This window comes from Nicotiana attenuata, unplaced genomic scaffold (assembly GCF_001879085.1).
Source record: "Nicotiana attenuata strain UT unplaced genomic scaffold, NIATTr2, whole genome shotgun sequence".
NCBI classification, from domain to species: Eukaryota; Viridiplantae; Streptophyta; class Magnoliopsida; order Solanales; family Solanaceae; genus Nicotiana; species Nicotiana attenuata.
The window spans coordinates 522,903-542,900 of NW_017670390.1; the positions used below are offsets into that span (position 1 = coordinate 522,903).

Genomic DNA, 19,998 nt, shown 5'->3' on the forward strand with positions numbered 1-19,998 from the left:
TATATGTTGGGTCCAAACGCACACGCAAGTATACGCGGTCGACAAGTAATAAAATGATAAGAAAGTATCGTTCTATCGTTCCGGATTTATGATCAATTATTCTCCAATCTAAGCTATTTATATATTTAATGCTCAAGTGAGTCTAAAGAAGATGATTGTGATTTTTATAACTAAATTAGTACGAACTAATAAGCAAGCAAGAAAATAAGATCGCAAGTAGAGCAAACAAACACTTAGAAAGAATTCAATGAGATGGGGATATTCCAAAGTTATGGGACTGACATCTCTCCTACTGTGTTTTTCAGGTTGATGTAATCACTTGACTTATCTAATTTGTTGATTAGCAGGGTTTATTATGCTTGCGAAGTTCTTTCGATGCTTCGTTCGCCTATTCAAGCCAACTGTCACGATCCGGATTTTCCATCCTCAGGAGTCGTGATGGCGCCTACTAGTGAAAGCTAGGCAAGCCAACCATTTGTATTATTTACCTTTTTCCCATTTTAATCCTTTAACAATTAAGAACCAACATCATATAAACAGCAGAATTTAATAAGCGGAAGACTGAAATGTAATATTTAAATAATGATACTAATACCAATCCATAACAAAACTACCCAGAACTGGTGTCACAATTTCACAGACTGTCTAGGAATACTACAAATAAGGGTCCGAAAGATAAATACAACGTTGTCTCTGAAATACATAAAAGAAACAGAATGAAAGGATAGAAGGAGACGCAAAGGCCTGCGGACGCCTGCAGGACTACCTCAGGTCTCCAAATGGACTGAAGGCAGCAACCTTAAGCTAAGGTCCGTATGCTCCAGTACCGGGATCTGCACAAAAGAGTGCAGAGTGTAGTATCAGCACAACCGACCCCATGTGCTGGTAAGTGCCTAGCCTAACCTCGGCGAAGTAGTGACGAGGCTAGGACCAGACTACCACATAAACTTGTGCAGTTAAATCATGTACAACGGAACACTACAAAATTATGCATTTATAGCTATAAAATATATTGTAGCTAAATATAAAAATTTTCGCAGCTAAACACTTTAGCCACAATTTTTTTTTTTCCGTAGCATTCGTAGCAAGAAGTGACGTAACTAAAAGTTAGCTACAAACTTTGCATGACCCATGGCTAAAGACTAATACTTATCGCTATGGAAATTTTCTATGTTCTAGCTGTGATGATAATACATTCTTGCCACGGAAAAGATGATTATAGCAATAATTTTATTCTTTTGCCACGACAAATAAAATGCATAGCTGTCTTTATTTTGTAGCTACAAAGTATTTTATTGTAGCAAAAGAATAAATTTATTTGCCACGTAACTTTAAATTTTGTGGCTATTTCTATAGCTTAGTTTCGTAGCAATAGTACTCGTATTCAGCTACAGATAAAAAATTCATAGCAATGAATTGAAGTATTTGCCGCAAATATTTTCTTATTGTAGCTAAAAATTCATACTTTTAGCCATGAAATATATCTTATTATAGCAAATATTTTCTTTGTTTGCTACGAAAAGTAAAAATATGTAGCCATGTTCGTGATACGTAGCAATTATAGATATATGTGTTTTGCTACAAATTAAAAATACATAGCTAAATTCCATACTTTTTTGCCACAAAACACAAAATTGTTGCAAAAAATCTCCTTCATTTGCTATGAAAATAAAAATGTATAGCCATGTTTAATTGTATATATGTTTTGCTACGGTTAAAAAATTCATAGCTACTAATTGAGAATTTTGCCTCGAATACTATTAGCCACAATAATTCCTATAATGTAGGTAAGAAACTATTTTTGGCTTGAAATATACCTTCAATTGTAATTATTTAATAAATACAATATTAAAAAAATGTTCAACAATATCATTCAAAATAGTGGAATATTATTTTACTCAAACATATCAATACGCTTTTACAAAAGAAATAGTAATTATTCATGTCCCCGTCAATCTTGATGCTTTCATCACTACTCTACAACCTGCAACAACAATTAGAAATATATATATTAGAAAATAGTACAACAAAGTATTTTCGCTGAGAAAAATAAATTTTACTTGTTAATAAGAATAATTTTTTGTAAGGATGATATAAAAATATATTAGTAAGTAGTGTAATAAGTTACTTACGATCTGATTTGCATCATTTGGCTGTCGATTTTGAGCTGCAAGCATCATTTGGAATCTTTTTTCTATCGTTTTTCCATCTCCACTAATTTATTATCAGTTTCTTTCTTGATTTCTTCAACTTTTTCATCAGCTTCCCTTTTAACTTCTTCGATTTGTTTCTTAGCTTCCCTTTTAACTTCTTCCACACGCCCATTTGCTTCTTTTCTGGCCATTTCTACTTGCTTAATAAGCTGTATCTTTGTTGGTCTACCTCCAAAATATTCACTGATATTTTTTCCAGGACTATATGCTCGAAGATATCCATTTTTTTCTACCCCAAGTACTTTCTTAAAGATATTATCATCATTTAAAGAAATTTCTCCTTCTTTTTGCTGCTCTTTTAATTGGTCAAATTGAACCTACAATCAATAATGCAAATTAATTAAACATACGTGCAAATGTATATTCTAAAAGGAGATAAATAAAAAATAGAACATATTGACATTACAATGACATCTTGTTGGAAAGCATCAACTTGTTTTCCTTTTTTTCTCTTGCGAGATTCCTGAAAAACTTCAACACGAGATGGAGCTTTTTCCATTTTTTTTCTCCTGTGAAAATAATAATCATTTTCATTAATTGAATAAGATATGTGAATATAATTCTTATAATTGTTCTAAAAAATTATCATATTGTTCATATATACCATTTCGTATCTAAGTCTTGCATAACTTTTGGTCCCACTATATGGAGGCAAGGAACGTTTCGATCTATTTGCCTTGTTTTGCGTGCTTTTCTTCTGAACAAAAGTTTAAAAAAATTTAATAATATTAGGTTCTACAACATATAATAATTTAAAAAGAACAAATAGATTAATTAAAATACCTGAAAGTCATCACCCGCTCCAAAGGTTGACCAAATATTTCCATTCATCTATAGTGAGAAGTTTAGGCTTATTCCGTAAGCGAAGTGGATAAGTTGCTTTTGAGTCGAAATACTTATTTTTCAACTTGTGCCTATAGTCTCTGTAGAGGTCACTCATATGACCAAGAATTGCACCTTTTCTTCCCTCGGAGATATCAAAATTAAACTTTTCCTATAAAAAATAAAACATACCATTATAAAAGTTAGAACTAGTAATTTAAAACCAAACTTGCTTAGTGTCTCATATTGTCAATCCATCAAAAATTAAAGAAAATTATAAACTTTATTAGTTTACTAATTTTCTTACCAAGATAATGTCCCACATGTGGTCGATCTTATCTTGCTCTATTTCTTTCCAACCATTTACTTTTAATGGGCAACAAGTTCGGCTTCTCACTGTTTGACCCAAAAATCAAGTGAAATCGGTTGCATTCTCACCAATAGCTTGGTGATCTTCATCAAATTGAACGACCAATTTTTGTCCTTCCTGTAAATTGATTATCTTCACGCATCGTGTAGGCCCTTTGGTTTTTCTTTTCAAAATGTTAGGGCCTACATTGAAAGATTAATAAATATACTTCAAGTAAAAATATCAAAAGAATTGACAAAGATCAATAAAAGAAAAAGAATACATGTTGAATTTGTTGATTCATGTTCTTCCACAACCATTTCACTCACTTGTTCAGATGAGTTCTCATTAGAACTATTTTTTCTAAGAAAAGAACTCATGAAAATATCATTTTTTCGGAGTCTATAAATATCAATTGACTTATCCTTATGCTTCTCGTAACTAAGAAGCATATTCTTAACATCTGAATCGTCACGACATTCCACTAACCCATCACGATCACTGATAAGTCTATCACCTCTCAAATAAGCAAACTTATCTCCTTCAAGAATATTGAAGTTACAAAGCTTTTTTATTTCATCAAGCAGATCAAAGAAAGCTATGAAATCAATATCAATGTTTGCTTTCATCAACTGGCCACTTACATATTTTCTAGAAGGAGAAAATATAAAATGGCCACCATAATGGAAGCTAAATTCCAATTCTTTGGTCATATTCATGTTTCCTAAAAAATTCATAATATAAGTTAGCTAGATGATTAAACAAATACAAATTGTTGTTTAATTGAAAAGGAATTAATAAAGAATTCAATATTTTATAAAAGCTTTATTGCAATTACCCGAATAAACAACTTCTTCCATATATTGTGTGGGCAAATCTTCTGTAACAGATGCTTTCTTGGAACTTTTCGGAGGTTTCGTCTCATGATCATCAGTCAATCGATTATTTCTTTTTCGAAGACCATTTCTACCCATATCTGATTATAAACAAGTATTTTTTAAGACATCAATATATTTTGGAAGTTAGGTCAATGTCTGCTATATATTTGCACCGAGGAAGTTGGCTAATAATGAAACACTATTGGAAAAAGGTGGGCATACATCTGCCTTTAAGCACAATTGCACAGGCGACACTAGTACTGATGTAATATTTCTCTAACATTAGTAATAATACTTCCTTTCACAAAAAAAAAAAAAAAAAAAAAAAAAAAAAAAAAAAACTAAATTCTCAACCGGAGAATGATCAATAAAGCTTCCTTTTAAATATCGAACATGGTAGTTTTATGTTTCTATCTTTTTGATATGGTGATCAATGGCTGATCCAGAATATAAATTCTATGGGTTAAATTTTTAAATTTTTTAGTATTGAACTCATTATATTTTTAAAGTTATGGGTTCATATCTACTATTTTTCCAATTTTAATGAATCTTTACATATAAATTTTTACTCCGCGTCGAAAGTTATGGGTTTAATTGAGCCCGCCGTATATACACTACCTCCGTCCCTGATGGTGATAATATTTAATCGGAGTAGGTTCAACTTGTTATATGTTACAAATATGTTCAAGACATGAATCTTGCAAGATTTGATTACACATTTGATAACTTAATCTTGTAATTCATCCACAAAAACAAAAGAGTTATGTTAAAGGAAAAGAGGCGTACCTTTGATGCAGGGGAAAAGGCGTACCTTTGCTCCTCAATTCTTGTAACTTTTAGTATTTTAGGATTTTTGCTTCTTTTAGTTTATGTTTTGGCTCACTGGTCTCTCTAATAGGAAAAGAAGACTGTGATTTAGGCAGAAAAAATTAGAGGGAAATAATTTGGAGGGAACTTTTTTCTTTTGGTAAAATCGTAATTTATTTTTCAAATTGTATATTCATGTTTCCCTCCTCCTAAAATCAGACCAACAAAAAGAAGTTACATAAGAATATTATTAATATAAACACATTTTTATTCCATATAATTTAATTATATTTATCTGTTTTAGTTTGTAACTTATTAATATAACTATATTTTATTAACATAACTATTCTCGAAGTACTTGAACATGATAAAGCTTGGGTGATACTTAGTGAAGTTTTATTTAAATTCGATAAATTAGTTAATAAATATTAATTAGAGATGATCACCTTATTTATTTTTATTATATGTGAAATTTACTAGTAATCTAGTAAGCTCCTGCAAAATTAGGTCGAATAGAACGATGAACACCTCTAATTACACTAAAAGGTATTGTTTTGATTAAAAAAAGGTCTAAGTAACATAATTATTCTCGAAGCATTTGTTAGGATAAATCTTGAGCGATACTTGGTGAAGTTTTTGTAACGACCCGGCCGGTCGTTTCGAGAGTTATAGCCCAGTTCCCCTATTTCCTGCTTCTTTTATGTTCTACAGCTGTATTATGACTTATCAGGTTAGTTGGTTCGGGTCTGGAGTGATTTTGGAGTGAATTGAGACACTTGCTCTCTTATTTGAAAGCTTAAGTTGGAAGAGTTGACCGGATGTTGACTTATGTATAAACGACCTCAGTTGAATTTTGATGGTTCCGTTAGCTCCGTTAGGTGATTTTGGATCTTAGGAGAGCGTCCGGAATGTGATTTGGAGGTTTGTGGTAGAATTAGGCATGAATTGACAAAAGTTAATATTTTGACGATTTTGGCCAGCAGTGAAAATTTTGATACCGGGGTCGGAATGGAATTCCGGAAGTTGGAGTAGGTTCGTGGTGTCATTTCTGACTTGTGTGTAAAATTTGAGGTAATTCGGACGTAATTTGATAGTTTTGTTTAGGTAATGTGTCGGCTTGCCTAGTACAATGATAAGCGCCATCACGACAGGGTTAGTTTTTGGATCGTGACAGTTTTATTTAAATTCGAGATAGGAGTTAATCAATGTTAACTAGAGATGATCACCCTACTTATTTAAATTATCTTATGAGTAAGATCCTGTACTATTAGGTCGAACTGAATGATGAACACCTCTAGTTAACCTAAAAAGTATTGTTTAAATAGAACGAATCCGAGTAAAATAACTATTCTAAAAAGCACTTGATCAAGATAGATTTTGAGCGATACTTGGTGAAATTTTTATTTAAACAAAAACCTTCTGTGTCTAAGAAGAAAAGCAACATCGAGTTAGGTAGGATGTAGATCGAGCGCAATAAGCTAGAGGAGTGATTATTTCGCTTTGGAAGGAAAAAGCATCTCAAATAAGGTCCTCACTCAGTTTGATATAATAGTTAATCAAAGTCAATTAGAGATACTGTGAAATTAAGTCAAAAGAACACCTCTAATTACCCTAAAAGGTATTGTTTCGATAGAACACGTCTGAGTAAAATAACTATCTCGAAGTATTTGATCTTGATAGAACTTGAGCGATAGCTTGGTGAAGTTTTATTTAAATTGATATAATAGTTAATCATTAATAATTACATATGATCACCCTATTTATTTTAATTATATGTGAAACTTACAAGTAATTAAGACAGTAAGAAACCCAATGCTCACCGGCGCACGTTAGTACGACGTCCGACCACCGTGGATATGGCTCGGGGAAGAGGCAGACCTCGAGGAAGACCAATGTTGCAACCTTTAGCTGGGGGAGGAAACCTAGCTGAAGCTAACTTGAAACCAGAGAAAACTCCAGTAGCTACTAAGGCGAATGCTACTGTTCCATTGGAAGATAATCAACAGGAGCAACATGCAAGTGATGGAATGAAGGAAACTGCAGCTAAGAGATTGGATTTGAGTGTTAGTCCAATCTTAAGTGGCCAAAGTGACAAATCAATTGAGAAAGCTGCAGATCTAGCGAGTACGAGCAAGGATCTAGCGAGTACGAGCAAATCAACACAAGATCTAACACCAGTAAATGAGGAGAAAGGGGAGAAAGCAGCGTGGACCTCATTGTTTGCAGGTAATCGCAGCTCTGAATATGGTTTGAAACTGAGTTATATACCACCTAAAATCGTAGAAGGTAAGACAGTAGTACAACTTGAGAAAGAGGATGTAGAGAAGGAGGTTAGGAAATGGAAATGTGCTTTAATTGTGTATGTAATTGGGGAAACACCTGGCTATAATTACATGCACAAATTTGTAAAACATAGTTGGAATCAAGTTTTAGAACCGGAAGTTTTCTGTCATGATGAAGGATACTATGTTGTCAAGTTTCAATCAATGAATGATATGAATGAGATTCTATACTTGGGTCCATACACAATGAACAATAAGCCACTTATTTTGAAGCCATGGACTGTTAATTTTGATTTTACCAAGGAATTTCTAACTGAAATTCCACTGTGGGTGAAACTACCTAATCTTCCTATGAGTTGCTGGGGTGGGTAGTCTTTGAGCAGAATTGCAAGTGCTATTGGCAAACCACTATATGCAGAGGAATGCACCTCAAAACAAAAGAGGATCTCATATGCTAGGATGTTAATTGAGATTAATGTCACTAGAGCATTGCTAACAAGTGTTACAGTATGGGAACCAGATGGAAGACAGTTTGAACAAGCAATAGACTATGACTGGAAACCAGAATTCTGTGAAGAATGCTTGAAGATTGGTCACTCTTGTAAGAAAGTTGAGAATGGGCAAAACCACTATGAGCAACCTAGAAGAAGAAGGAGGCCAGCTGCACCACTTGCTGCACAGGAAGGCCCTCAACAAGCACAGAAAGTGGTACAAGAGTGGAGAGCTAAGAACCAGATAGAGGAGCCTCCTACTGTGGTAGTAGGAGCAGATCAACAAGAGGAAGAGATAAATGACAAGCAGCCTATTGATCAAACACAACAGCCTATGGATCAAACACATCAGGCTCTAGCAAGAACTGAAGATCAAACACCTGGAAGGGTGATTCAAAGCACTCAAAAGAGCCCTAAACTGAGCTGTATCAGGGAGTTCCCAGCTCTAGCTACTAGTATACTGAGAGGGAATAGAACAGGGGAGTACACAGGTGGAAAGGGGATACAGCAATGCTTGCCCACAGCTAATAGTGGGCCACCTATTAGAGTTTAATGACTTGGGTGATATGGAATGTGAGGGGAATAAATAAGATATATAAGCAAAAAGAATTAAAGATATATGTACAGAATAAGCAAATAAAATTAGCTGGTTTTTTGGAAACTGGAGTCAAGGAGAATAGAGCCAACAGAGTTTTCAAAAACATCTTACCTGGTTGGGAAATTCAGAGCAATTACCATAATGCAATTAATGGGAGGATTTGGCTGACATGGGATCCTAAGGTATATTGTATTGATGTTGAAAAAACAGATGCTCAAGTGATTCATTGCACAGTAAGGGGGAGAAGGGATGGATTTGAAGCTTACCTTACACTAGTGTATGGTTTCAACACAGTTGAACAAAGGAAAGCTTTATGGAGTAACCAGAATGACATTTCAGCACAAGTGGCAAAGCCTTGGATAATTGGTGGAGATTTTAATGCAATGCTGTATACTCAAGACAGAATGTATGGCAATCTAGTAGCAATGAGTGAAATGGTGGATTTCTCAGACTGTATTCATAACCTATTTCTAAATGAACTGGCCTGGAAGGGAGAATACTATACCTGGTCCAATAAACAGCAAGGGGATGACAGGATACTAAGTAGAATTGATAGGGTGTTTGGTAATGACTTGTGGATGACTAACTGGGGGCATGTGTGTACTGAATATAATGTACCATTGATATCTGATCACTCTCCTATGTTGCTGAACATCAAGTCCATGAGATCTACTACCAAACCACCCTTCAGATTCTTTAATGTATGGACAGATCACAAGGAGTTTGGAAATATAGTGATGACCATATGGAACAAAAGATTAGCAGTGGATGACATGGAGAATGTACGGAAGAAGCTTAAAGCTCTGAAGCCTTTATTCAAGAGACTAAATGCTGATGAATATAAGGGAATAACAAAGAGAATTGAAGATGCAAGAAGTGACCTTGTTACAGTCCAAGAAAAGATGCAAAACCAATATAGTGACAGTCTACTAGAACAAGAGAAGCAAACTCTCCAACAACTAGAGAAGTGGTCTCTAATTGAAGAGAGTATTATGCAACAAAAATCAAGGGTCAAATGTGTTAAACTGGGGGATAGCAATACCAAGTATTTTTCTGCTATTGTAAAAGAGAGGAGCCATAGAAATCAGATACTGGAGCTGATTACAGAGGATGGAAGGAAGGTTAATAGCCAGGTTAGCATTAAAGAAGAGTTTATAAGGTTCTATAAAAACCTGACGGGGACTTCTACAAAGACACTACCAGCAATCAACAAGAAATAATGAAGAATGGCCCTAAGCTTACTCATGAACAACAACTAAGTTTTATTGCAGAAGTGACAGAAGATGAAGTATATAAGGGACTATGTGCTATACAAGAGGATAAAGCTCCTGGAGATGATGGATATAATTCATGTTTCTTCGAGAAAGCATGGCCTATATTGAAGCAGGAGATTGTGCAAGCAGTGCAGAAGTTCTTTATCACAGGAAGAATGTACAAAGGTATTAACTGTACAACAATCACTCTTGTTAATTCCTAAAGTGAATAGCCCAACCACAGCAAGGGAATTCAGGCCTATTGCATGTTGTACTGTCCTCTATAAGATCTTATCTAAAATATTGGCAAACAGACTGCAGGGAGTAATTGCTAGTGTGATATGTGAAGCTCAGGCAGGATTCATTCCAGGAAGGAAAATATCAGATAACATAATCCTATCTCATGAACTTGTGAAGACATACACCAGAAAGAATTCTTCCCCAAGGTATGATCAAGATTGATCTAACTAAAGCTTATGATTCTGTAGAATGGATATTCTTGGAACAAGTAATGATTGAGTTGGGATTCCCTAGTAAATTTCAACAATGGGTGCTGGCCTGTATGAAGACTGTGACCTATTCAATTATCATCAATGGAGAACCTACTGAGCCATTCCAGTCTGCAAAGGGATTGAGACAGGGAGACCCTATGTCTCCTTTCCTCTTTGTAATTGCTATGGAATACTTGAGTAGAGGCTTGAATGGATTGAAGAAAGAAAGGGAATTCAAATATCACCCAAGGTGTGCTAAGCTAGGCATAACTCATCTGAGTTTTGCAGATGATCTGCTGCTCTTTGCAAGGGGTGACTTGGCCTCAATCACTCAGTTACAACATTGCCTTAACCAGTTTTATGCAGCTTCAAGATTGAAAGATAACCACGAAAAGAGTTCAATCTTCTTTGGTGGTGTTGATCAGTTGGCAAGTGAAGAGATAGTGCAGAAATTTGGTTACTCTAGAGGTAAATTACCAGTTAAGTACCTAGGAGTACCATTAACCACTAAGAAGATGTCCATAGCCCAGTGGCAACCACTTATAGAGAAGATGGTGGCAAGAATTTCTTCATGGACAGCTAAAAAACTCTCATATGCTGGAAGAATTCAATTAGTGCAATATGTTGTATTTGGTATCCAGGCTTATTGGTCTCAATTGTTTCTGATTCCTAGCAAGGTCTTGAAGACTATTGAAGCATACTGCAGAAGCTATATGTGGTCAGGAGTCGATGTCATTACTAGAAGATCTCTGGTAGCATGGGATAAAATGTGTACCCCCAAAAGTACTGGGGGACTAAACCTAATCAATCTCAAACTATGGAATAAAGCAGCAGCAGCAAAGAACTACTGGGATCTAGCAAACAAGGGGGATAAGATATGGATCAAATGGATACATGCATACTATATAAAAGGCCAACAGTTATCTAATATGCCAATACCAAAACAGGCTTCCTGGTTAGTTAGAAAGATGGTGGAGGCAAGAAGCTCAGTGGCAACAATTCAAATTCAGCTAAGGAAGAATAGCAGCATGATCAGAGAACTATATCTGGCTATGATGGGGCAATTGCCAAGAGTAGAATGGAAGATGTTCATGTTTGAAAATGAAGCAAGGGCAAAAGCTAAATTCACAATGTGGCTGTATTTCAAAGACATGATGCTAACTAGTGACAGATTAAACAAATGGGGGATGCAGGTGGACAGGGAATGCAGTCTATGTAGAGTACATGATGAGAACAGGAAGCATATCTTTATTGAATGTGAGTATACTAAGAGTATTTGGACAAAACTACTAAAATGGATGCAGAGGCAACCAAGCTGGGCAACCTCATGGGACCAACACTGGAAATGGGCAGCAGAGAATGCAAAAGGGAAATCAAGTAAGGCAAGAGTATTCAGGATGGTATATGCAGAAGCAATTCATGAGATATGGATTGAGAGAAATCATAGGATATTTGAAAAGCAAAGAAGGAAAGATGAAGAGTTAGCTAGGAACATAGCATGCATATGTAATGTTAGAGTAACAAATTAGAATAGGCAACTTATACAACATTTTCAGTTCTGATTGTAAATAATAGGAGAAGAGGAGGTGAGTATAGTTGATATATGTATAGTTTGGAGAATTAAGGCATATAGGACAATAGGCTGAGTCGTAAGCCAACTGTGGATTTGTAAAGCTTCATTGTTGATTAATGAAAATCTCTAATTACCAAAAAAAAATTAAGACAGTAAGATCCTGCAAATTTGGATCGAATTGAACGATGAACACCACAAATTACATTAAAAGGTATTATTTCGTAGAACATGTCCATCCAAAATAACTATTCTCAAAGTACTTGATCATGTGAAGCTTGAGCAAACTTGATAAAACTTTATTTAAATTCGATAAAAGAGTTTATCAATGTTAATTAGAGATTGTCATCCTATTTATTTAAATTATATGAGAAACTTACAAGTAAGATCCTGTAAAACTGGATAAAACTAAACGATGAACACCTCTAATTACCCAAAAGGTATTATTTTGATAGAACATATCCGATTAAAATAACTATTCTCGAAGCACCCGATCAGAATGGATTTGAGCGATTCTTGATGAAGTTTTGTTTAAATTCAATATAAAAGTCAACAAAAATTAATTAGAGATAATCACCTTATTTATTAAATTAATTTGAGACTTACAAGAAAGTACCCGTAAAATTAAGTTGAATCCAAGAATGAACACCTCTAAAATTTTAAATCTTAACATATATAAAGTATTATGGACCAAAGTGTATAATATGCAACTTTGACATATATGTGCATTCCTTAGAACAGGACGTACAATTCCCATTAGCGTCCCTCTATTTGATCTAATTTACACCGTACCAAAAGATCCCTAAACCCTCATCTCTCAAAATTAATTTCTCTTCCAAATTTCTCTTAATGATGAAGCCTCAACCTCATTCTTCATCTCCGCTGGCAGCAATTGGCGATATCATCCGGCAGAGTAAGTTTATTTTTTTCTGTTTTCTGAAGTTTCTTTCTTCTTATTCGCTTAAAACCAGAATCTCTTTCTTCTGTTTCTTTCTAGTTGAAGGTTCACTGTTGGGCTGCTTAGAATGCTAATTGTTGTGGTGAATATTGATTTGGTGTTGAATACTGATAGTTGTTGTTTAGGAGCAAAAAGTGGGATTTTGTGTATTGGGGTTGCTATGGAATATGGCCTCTTCCAGCATGAAAGATGTACTACATGTTTAATGTGATTTTGTTTTATCACTTTGTGTGTATTGTTGGAGTCCTCAAAAGATATAAAATTAGATCAGGTAATATACATTAATTAACAATGATTAATAGAGTTTATGAGTTAAGCGATAAAAATTTATAGGCAAATACTCTGGCTATCTTAGACTAATTGTTACATACAGAATCACTGATTATAAGGTTAACTGCGATTCCCGTGCTTCTTGAAGCACGTTCATAATCTCAAAGATGGATAATTCATTTTTTTCTTTTTTTTCTCTTTCTCCATTTGTTCTTCTCCTCCATGAATATGATACTGAAAACTCAAAAACATTTCTCTAATCTTTATGATATTTGCATCAGATTCAACTCTTCCAATAGCAGCACATCTAGAAAACTCCTCCGTCCAATGAAAATGTGAATAGTATAAAGCTTCTTTTAACAACACAGAATAGAAATATAAGCTATCACAATGTTGAATTCCTTTAACAGTTTCTTAAATCTTAAAGAGAAATGTGCAATTTCCCCATTCAGATATTGAGATCTGTGTTGCGGCCAAACGCACACGCAAGTATACGCGATAGTCACGTAATAAAGTGACTAATAGTCGGATGTCGAACCCACGAGGACTTGTGATTAACTATTAACTAAATTAGACGATCCTAATTATCTAAACAAGAATTAAACCTAGAAATATTTGATTCTAAACTAATTAAATAAAGAAATATAAATAATGAAATTTCAATAAAGGAAGTGCAGATTTTTATGATATCTATGTAATGAAAACGATCTAGGATTATGGGCTATCTAACAATCCTATTGTATTCTTCAATTGAATTGACTAATTAATTTATCTGGTTTATTGATTGCCAGGGTTAATATTGCTCATAAGAATCTGTCGAGTTCTTACTCGCCTATTCAAGCTAACCTAACTCCTATATGTCTATGGAATTAGAATCAACAAGAACGCATTTATAATTCTTGTAAATCAACCAAGCAAGGCAATTAGGTATATGTCTATCCTAACCGCGAATCGGTTCCCCGATGCCCAGGTTCAAGAACTTGCTCTACTCAATCCTAATAAGCAATCTAGAATTCCCACTTTCGAGTTCACTTCTAGATTCGTAGATTGTATTCAATTGGTGATCAAGCAATTAAATAATTAAGCGCAGGATTGAATAAATAAACTAATATGATAAACTAAGAAATCAAAATCAATATCCGAATAACAATATTCATGAAAGAACCACAGCCCTAGAACGTGAAGTTTAGCTCCACATAGATATGGTAGCAAAACAACAAATCATACAAAGAAACATAAAAATTACAAAGGTTGGTGGAAGAAAAGATTAAACTCGGCTTCCATGGCGGCTTTGTGCTCTCCCTTGGTCAAAAGTTCTTCTCAAAAACGTTCTCCCCCTCCAAAATAGGTTTAGGACCCCTTTTATACAAGTTGGGACCGTGTAGGGCCGAAATAACCTTGTCCTGAACAAAATAGGAAAACCCCACAATACAGCGTCCAAGCCAGCGCCTAGCGCTGATCCTGGCGCTGAAAGCAGTAGCGTTTTTCAAGCTTCAGTTCTTTGAATTGTTTCACCTCTTTCTCTTGTCTTGCTCTTGGGGGACAAAAACCAAAGGTTGTCCCCCAATTTTCTTCTATTATTTTATTCGTTTAATTTTCTTTTTTTTTTCTTCCGCGTTTTATTCAATTTTGCTCCAAATCTCTTTATCTTCATACCGTTTTATTCCTAAACAGTTAAAATATAATATTAAGCACAAAGTATTATAATTAACACTCAAAAGACGATTAAAAAATTCTAGAATGTGAGGCAACAATGTGTGAATATATGCATTTTTGGCCGAACATCAACACCCCACACTTAGACTCTTTCTCGTCCTCGAGTAAGCATTAAAATCACTATCAATAAATCAAGCCTAGAAACACCACCACTTCGGTAGATACTAACAATTAGGCCTTATAGCAACTCAAACCATCATATAAACGCTTCATCATCATCGTGCAAGATATACAAGTCACAAACAGACAACAAACTTCTTACCTCCTAACCTCAGAGAGGGACTGTAACTCACCAAATTTAAACTCGCTGACCTAGCTACTCTGTCGACTAAAGCTCATAACATCACCTATCTATCATGAATCAAGTGCCCTCACAAGAATAAATAGTCCATAATCTCAAATCAAAGAATTAACATAATTTAAGGACTTTGCATCAAAGAACAACTCTCGCACTCACAACGAATTCACATGTATGCACAAAGGACCATAGGCTTGCCCATTATGTACATCTCTACTAATTAAGTATGCTCGAATAGAATCAAATAGGACTTTATCGGGTTGTAATGTTGGCTAAGAGACGGGTAGGAGAACTATATAATAGTGACTTACATTTCCCTAAGCACTTTGCACTTTTAGACTTCATTCACCTATTATTTTTGACTTTTCACTTTATTTTTCAGCCCTCTCTTCATGTAACGACCCGACCGGTCGTCCTGAGCTTTTGCACTTTGATCGCCAATTTTTGGTCATGACTTGCCCCATGTTATGTGTTATGACTAATGTAGGTCGTTGGTTTTAGTTTCAGGAAAATTTGGAATGAATTTGAAAGAACAGTGCAGTTGAAAGCTTTGAATTTGAAAGGTTTGACCAAGAGTTGACTTATTTGTATACGAGCTCGGATCGGAGTTTGTATGATTTGGTTAGCTTCTTTGGGTGATTTATGACTTAGGAGCGTGATCGGAATTGATTTTGGAGGTCCGGTGTAGAATTAAGCTTGAATTGGCGAAGTTAGTATTTTGGCGAATTTCGGTTGTTAGGTGGGTTTTGATCCGAGGGTCGGAATGGAATTCCGAGAGTTGTTGTAGCTTATTTAAGTGATTTGGGATGTGCGTGTGAAGTTTCAGGTCATTCGGACGTCGTTTGGTTGGGTTTTTGATCGAATGCGTGTTTCGGAAGATTTAGAAGAACTTAGGCTTGAATCCGATGTAATTTGATGGTTTTGGTGTTATTTGTGGTGTTTTGATGATTGGAGCAAGTTTGAATGATGTTTTAGGATGGGTTGGCACTTTTGGTTGGGGTCCCGGGGTCCTCGGGGTGATTCGGATGGCCGTCGATATGATTTTTGGACTTGGTGAAATTCTGATGTTGCTGGTATCTGGTGTTTCCGCATCTGCGGAAGAAGGGCCGCATATGCGGTTCCGCAGATGCGGTAAGGGAGTCGCAGGTGTGGTTTTGGGTCATTGGAGGACTTCCGCAGAAGCGGATGGTGGTCCGCATATACGGCATCCGCAAAAGCGGATATAGACAGCAGAAGCGGTCCAGGTGGTTACATGAAGAACCGCAGAAGCGGAAAGAGACCGCCGAAGCGGAAACCGCAAATGCGGTAATCGGATCGCAGAAGCGAAAAGGAGGTCTGGGCAGAATGGTTTAAAATTAATATTTCATCCGCGAGCTAAGGTATTTTTTCCTCCATTTTTGAGCATTGTGAAAGCTACTTGGGAGCTTTTGAAGGGGGATTCGAAGGAGATTGACTGAAGGTAAGTTTTATGAGTTAAAAACACGATTATATTATGGAATTATCCTTGAAATTCTTTGGAATATAGCTAAATTGGAAGAAACTAGGGCTTGGGATTTTAAGATTTTAAAATTGGAATTTGAGGGGCCATTTGTGATCCGAATTGGGATTTTTTGGTATGTATAGACTCGTGGCGAGATAAGGAATCCATTGATGTTAAATTTTCTAATTTTCGAGAAGTAGGCCCGGGGCTCGGGTTTTTCAATTTTCGTGAATTTCGATATTTTTCGATTCTTTTCGATTAAGTTATGTCCCCTTAGCCTATCGTGATGTATTCGCTCTGATTTTGGACAGATTCGACGCGCGTGGAGGCCGAATTGAGGGGCAAAGGCGTCGCGAGCTAGAGGTTTCATCGGTTCGAGGTGAGTAATGATTGTAAATGATATCCTGGGGGTTTGAAACCCTGGATTGCACATCATAGTGCTATATTGAGGTGACTTGCACGCCGGATAGCGAGCGTGCGGTAGAGCACCGTTGGGGATTGTGACTTGGTCCGTCCCGATTGATGATTTTATCGCGTATTTGACTGAAACTTATTTGTTATTATCATGATTTGGGCTGATTGCCATATTTGAGCTTCGCGCCAACTACCTGAACCCTTCGGGGATTTTCATCACTGTTTCCTCACTATTTTGATATACTACTTGAACTCAGTCCTGTTGATTATACTGTTTTGCAAACTCAGCCGTTTTAATTGAACTTTGAGACTTAAATGATATTTCCACTGTTGTTTGGGCTGAGCACTACTATTTTATTGATGCCCGAGGGGCTTATGATATTTTCTGGACTGAGTGGGGCCGAGGGCCATATGTGAGGATATATGTGAGTGACGTGAAGAGGCTTTCAGGCCTCGAGTGTTATGTGAGGAGGCTTTGAGGCCTCGAGTGTATTGTGAGGATGTTTTCAGGCCTCGAGTGTATTGTGAGGAGGCTTTCAGGCCTCGAGTGTATTGTGAGGAGGCTTTCAGGCCTCGAGTGTGATGTGAGAAGGCTTTCAGGCCTTGTTTTATATGCCACGAGGTGGCTTGACATTGCGCTTGGGCCGTAAGGGGCCCCTCCGGAGTCTGTACACCCCCAGTGAGCGCGGGTACACATATGGATCGGGCTGCACGCCGCAGCGAGATGTGGATCGGGCTGCACACCGCAACGGTTACTATATGATACCGTTCTGAGATGTGATCTGAGAGAGAGAGCCCGAGGGGCTGAGAGTGTTTCTGAGAGTGAGCCCGAGGGGCAGGTACTGTTTTGAGATATTTCCCGAGGGGCGAACTTTTATGTGCTCATCTTGCATATTTACTTGCCTTTTTACCTGTTATACTACGGTATTTGTGCCCGAGGGGCGAATTTTTCAGTGCTTATCTGCACTAACGGTTTTGAAATCGTTTGCAAATGTTGAAAGGATTATTTTTAAAAGAGATTTAAACTGAGCTAATATATTTCTAAAGATTTCACAGTTTCACTGTTTTCTCAAAGGATTGTACCCTGCTTCTATACAGCATGTTGGTTGCTTTACGTGATCTCTTACTGCTCAGTTGTTATTTACCTTTATTACTCACTGAGTTGGAGTACTCACTTTGTGCAGATGCAGGTATCTATTCACCCGGTAGCGGGTTTTGGCCGATCAGAGGCAGAGTTACATGAGTTAAGGAGGTGACTGCCAGCGTTCGCAGCACCATGTTTCTCTCTTTTGTTTATTATTCCGGTTTTGTATATTTTGAGCCTTGTAGTGGTTTTTTTTACATTCTGATAGATGCTCGTGACTTGTGACACCCCGGTTTGGGCTGTGTCGGGATGGTTCTACCATTATTATCTAAGTTTCCGCAAATTATTGTTATTAAATCATGCTTCATAATTGCTTAATGGTGATTAACTGCTTAAAAGAGGTGTTCTGCATTGGTCTGGCTGGCCTTGTCTTCACGAGAGGCGCCATCACGACCGGGTTCGGGAATTGGGTCGTGACACTTAATCTATTGTTTCACAAGTATTTCCCTCATATCAAGAACGTTTCAAATTTTTTTTCAAAGCAATTTTTTTCACTCCCCTTTTTTTCCTTTTCTTTTTCATGTCACATTCTTTTCAAGAAGGCCTTTTCATCACCTTTCAGCTATCATTGGTCACCATTTTTCACTTAACCATACCTTTCTTCAAATTTATCAATTAATATCGCAGTCTAAGCAACAGTGCTCAAGGAAGCAGGGTGCAAAAACTAGGGATTCAACAAAAGGATCAAGGCAAAAATACAGCTTCCAAACAAAAGGCTACAGGCACAAAGGGCTAACTAGTGGTACAATATCTGAAAAGGCTAAAATTCAGAAGACATATCAAAGAAAGCCTATTATCACCTTCTAAACAGAGCAACACTTTTATTTCGCTTCAATAACATGCAGGGCAAGTTCTAGACTAAGATGCAAAACATGGAATATATGTAAGAAATCCTCACCCCACATGGCACAAGTATTAATCAAGATGTATCAATTCCACTCTAAGACAGACAGGATCATCACGAACCACAAAATAAGAATAAGTTATATACAGAGTCACAACCCTGAGCTTGGGTGTCAGAAAGTCTGCTATTTTATTCATTACTCAAGCACTCAGAGGAAAGTACGACTCAAGCTTAGGCCTAAATATGCTAGTATCAAACAAGTAACGAAAGTCTTTTTCTTCTCCCTCTTTTACTAGTCCTAAAAAAATATCTAATCCTAAAAATAAAAAAAATTTACCCGGTTCAAGCTACATCCCCTGGAAAAGAACCGATGCACAAAGAAAAACCAAGGGGGATTATTATCTAACTAATACTAACTAGAAATAAAAATAAAATATTTTTGATTTTTTTATTGGACCTTAATCCCTCAAGAAACCTGTCCACAAAATCCATCGTTGGGAAAAGTCCCAATTTTCTAAAAAAAAAATTCTTTTTTCATTTTTTTCGTTTTTTTTAATTTTATTTTTTAACACAAATAACTACACTAAGAAAAAGTACTACAACAAATCTAGGGTAGCATAGAAAATCACCCCGACAATCTCCTCACCCCACACTTAATATTGTGCAATGTCCTCAATGCACTGAAAATAACTAGAGGGTAAAAGAAACTCCCTGGTAGGCCAAAGGCCGAAGAATAGCAGCTCACGGGATACTCAGACTTCTCCCAGGTATATCCTTTGTGCGGGTACCTCACACTTAGTTTCAACCACCTGCATGCTTTTGTACATGCCTATGGCTTTGCTCCCTATGCTCAAAATCCTACAAAATAAAACGACACTACAAAAATAATACAACAAGAAAAAAAAAATCAAAAATAAAAAGAAAGCAGTAAAGCTGGGTTGCCTCCCAACAAGCGCCTAATTTAACGTCGCGGCATGACGTGAACCACTTTTTCCTCCACCTCGAACTTATGAATTGTACCCCTAACATGGCATCCAGTCTGCGGCTATGCTCCAGTGGTGGGGCTACAATGATAACCAGGCCAAGTAATAATTTTTTCACCCTGCACTTCTTGGCCTTT

The 19,998-nt window shown here is 36.3% G+C and overlaps 2 protein-coding genes across 2 annotated transcripts; both read left to right on the top strand.

Moving 5' to 3' along the window:
* The first annotated feature begins 8,394 nt into the window (after positions 1 to 8,394).
* Positions 8,395 to 9,660, top strand: LOC109238738. The gene has a single exon (XM_019405211.1). It carries the CDS (start codon positions 8,395 to 8,397, stop codon positions 9,658 to 9,660), a length of 1,266 nt encoding a protein of 421 aa, XP_019260756.1.
* On the top strand, positions 9,660 to 11,713 carry LOC109238739. Its single transcript, XM_019405212.1, has 2 exons — positions 9,660 to 9,879; positions 10,182 to 11,713. The coding sequence occupies exons 1-2, from the start codon at positions 9,660 to 9,662 to the stop codon at positions 11,711 to 11,713; spliced, it is 1,752 nt and encodes a 583-aa protein (XP_019260757.1).
* The last annotated feature ends 8,285 nt before the right edge of the window (positions 11,714 to 19,998 follow it).

Bases quoted from the DNA above. Each gene is read 5' to 3' on its own strand.
- LOC109238738 (XM_019405211.1), top strand. From the start codon at position 8,395: ATGACTTGGGTGATATGGAATGTGAGGGGAATAAATAAGATATATAAG.
- LOC109238739 (XM_019405212.1), top strand. From the start codon at position 9,660: ATGAAGAATGGCCCTAAGCTTACTCATGAACAACAACTAAGTTTTATT. The intron at 9,880-10,181 runs GTATTAACTGTA...ATGATTCTGTAG, and splicing joins CACAGGAAGAATGTACAAAG to AATGGATATTCTTGGAACAA.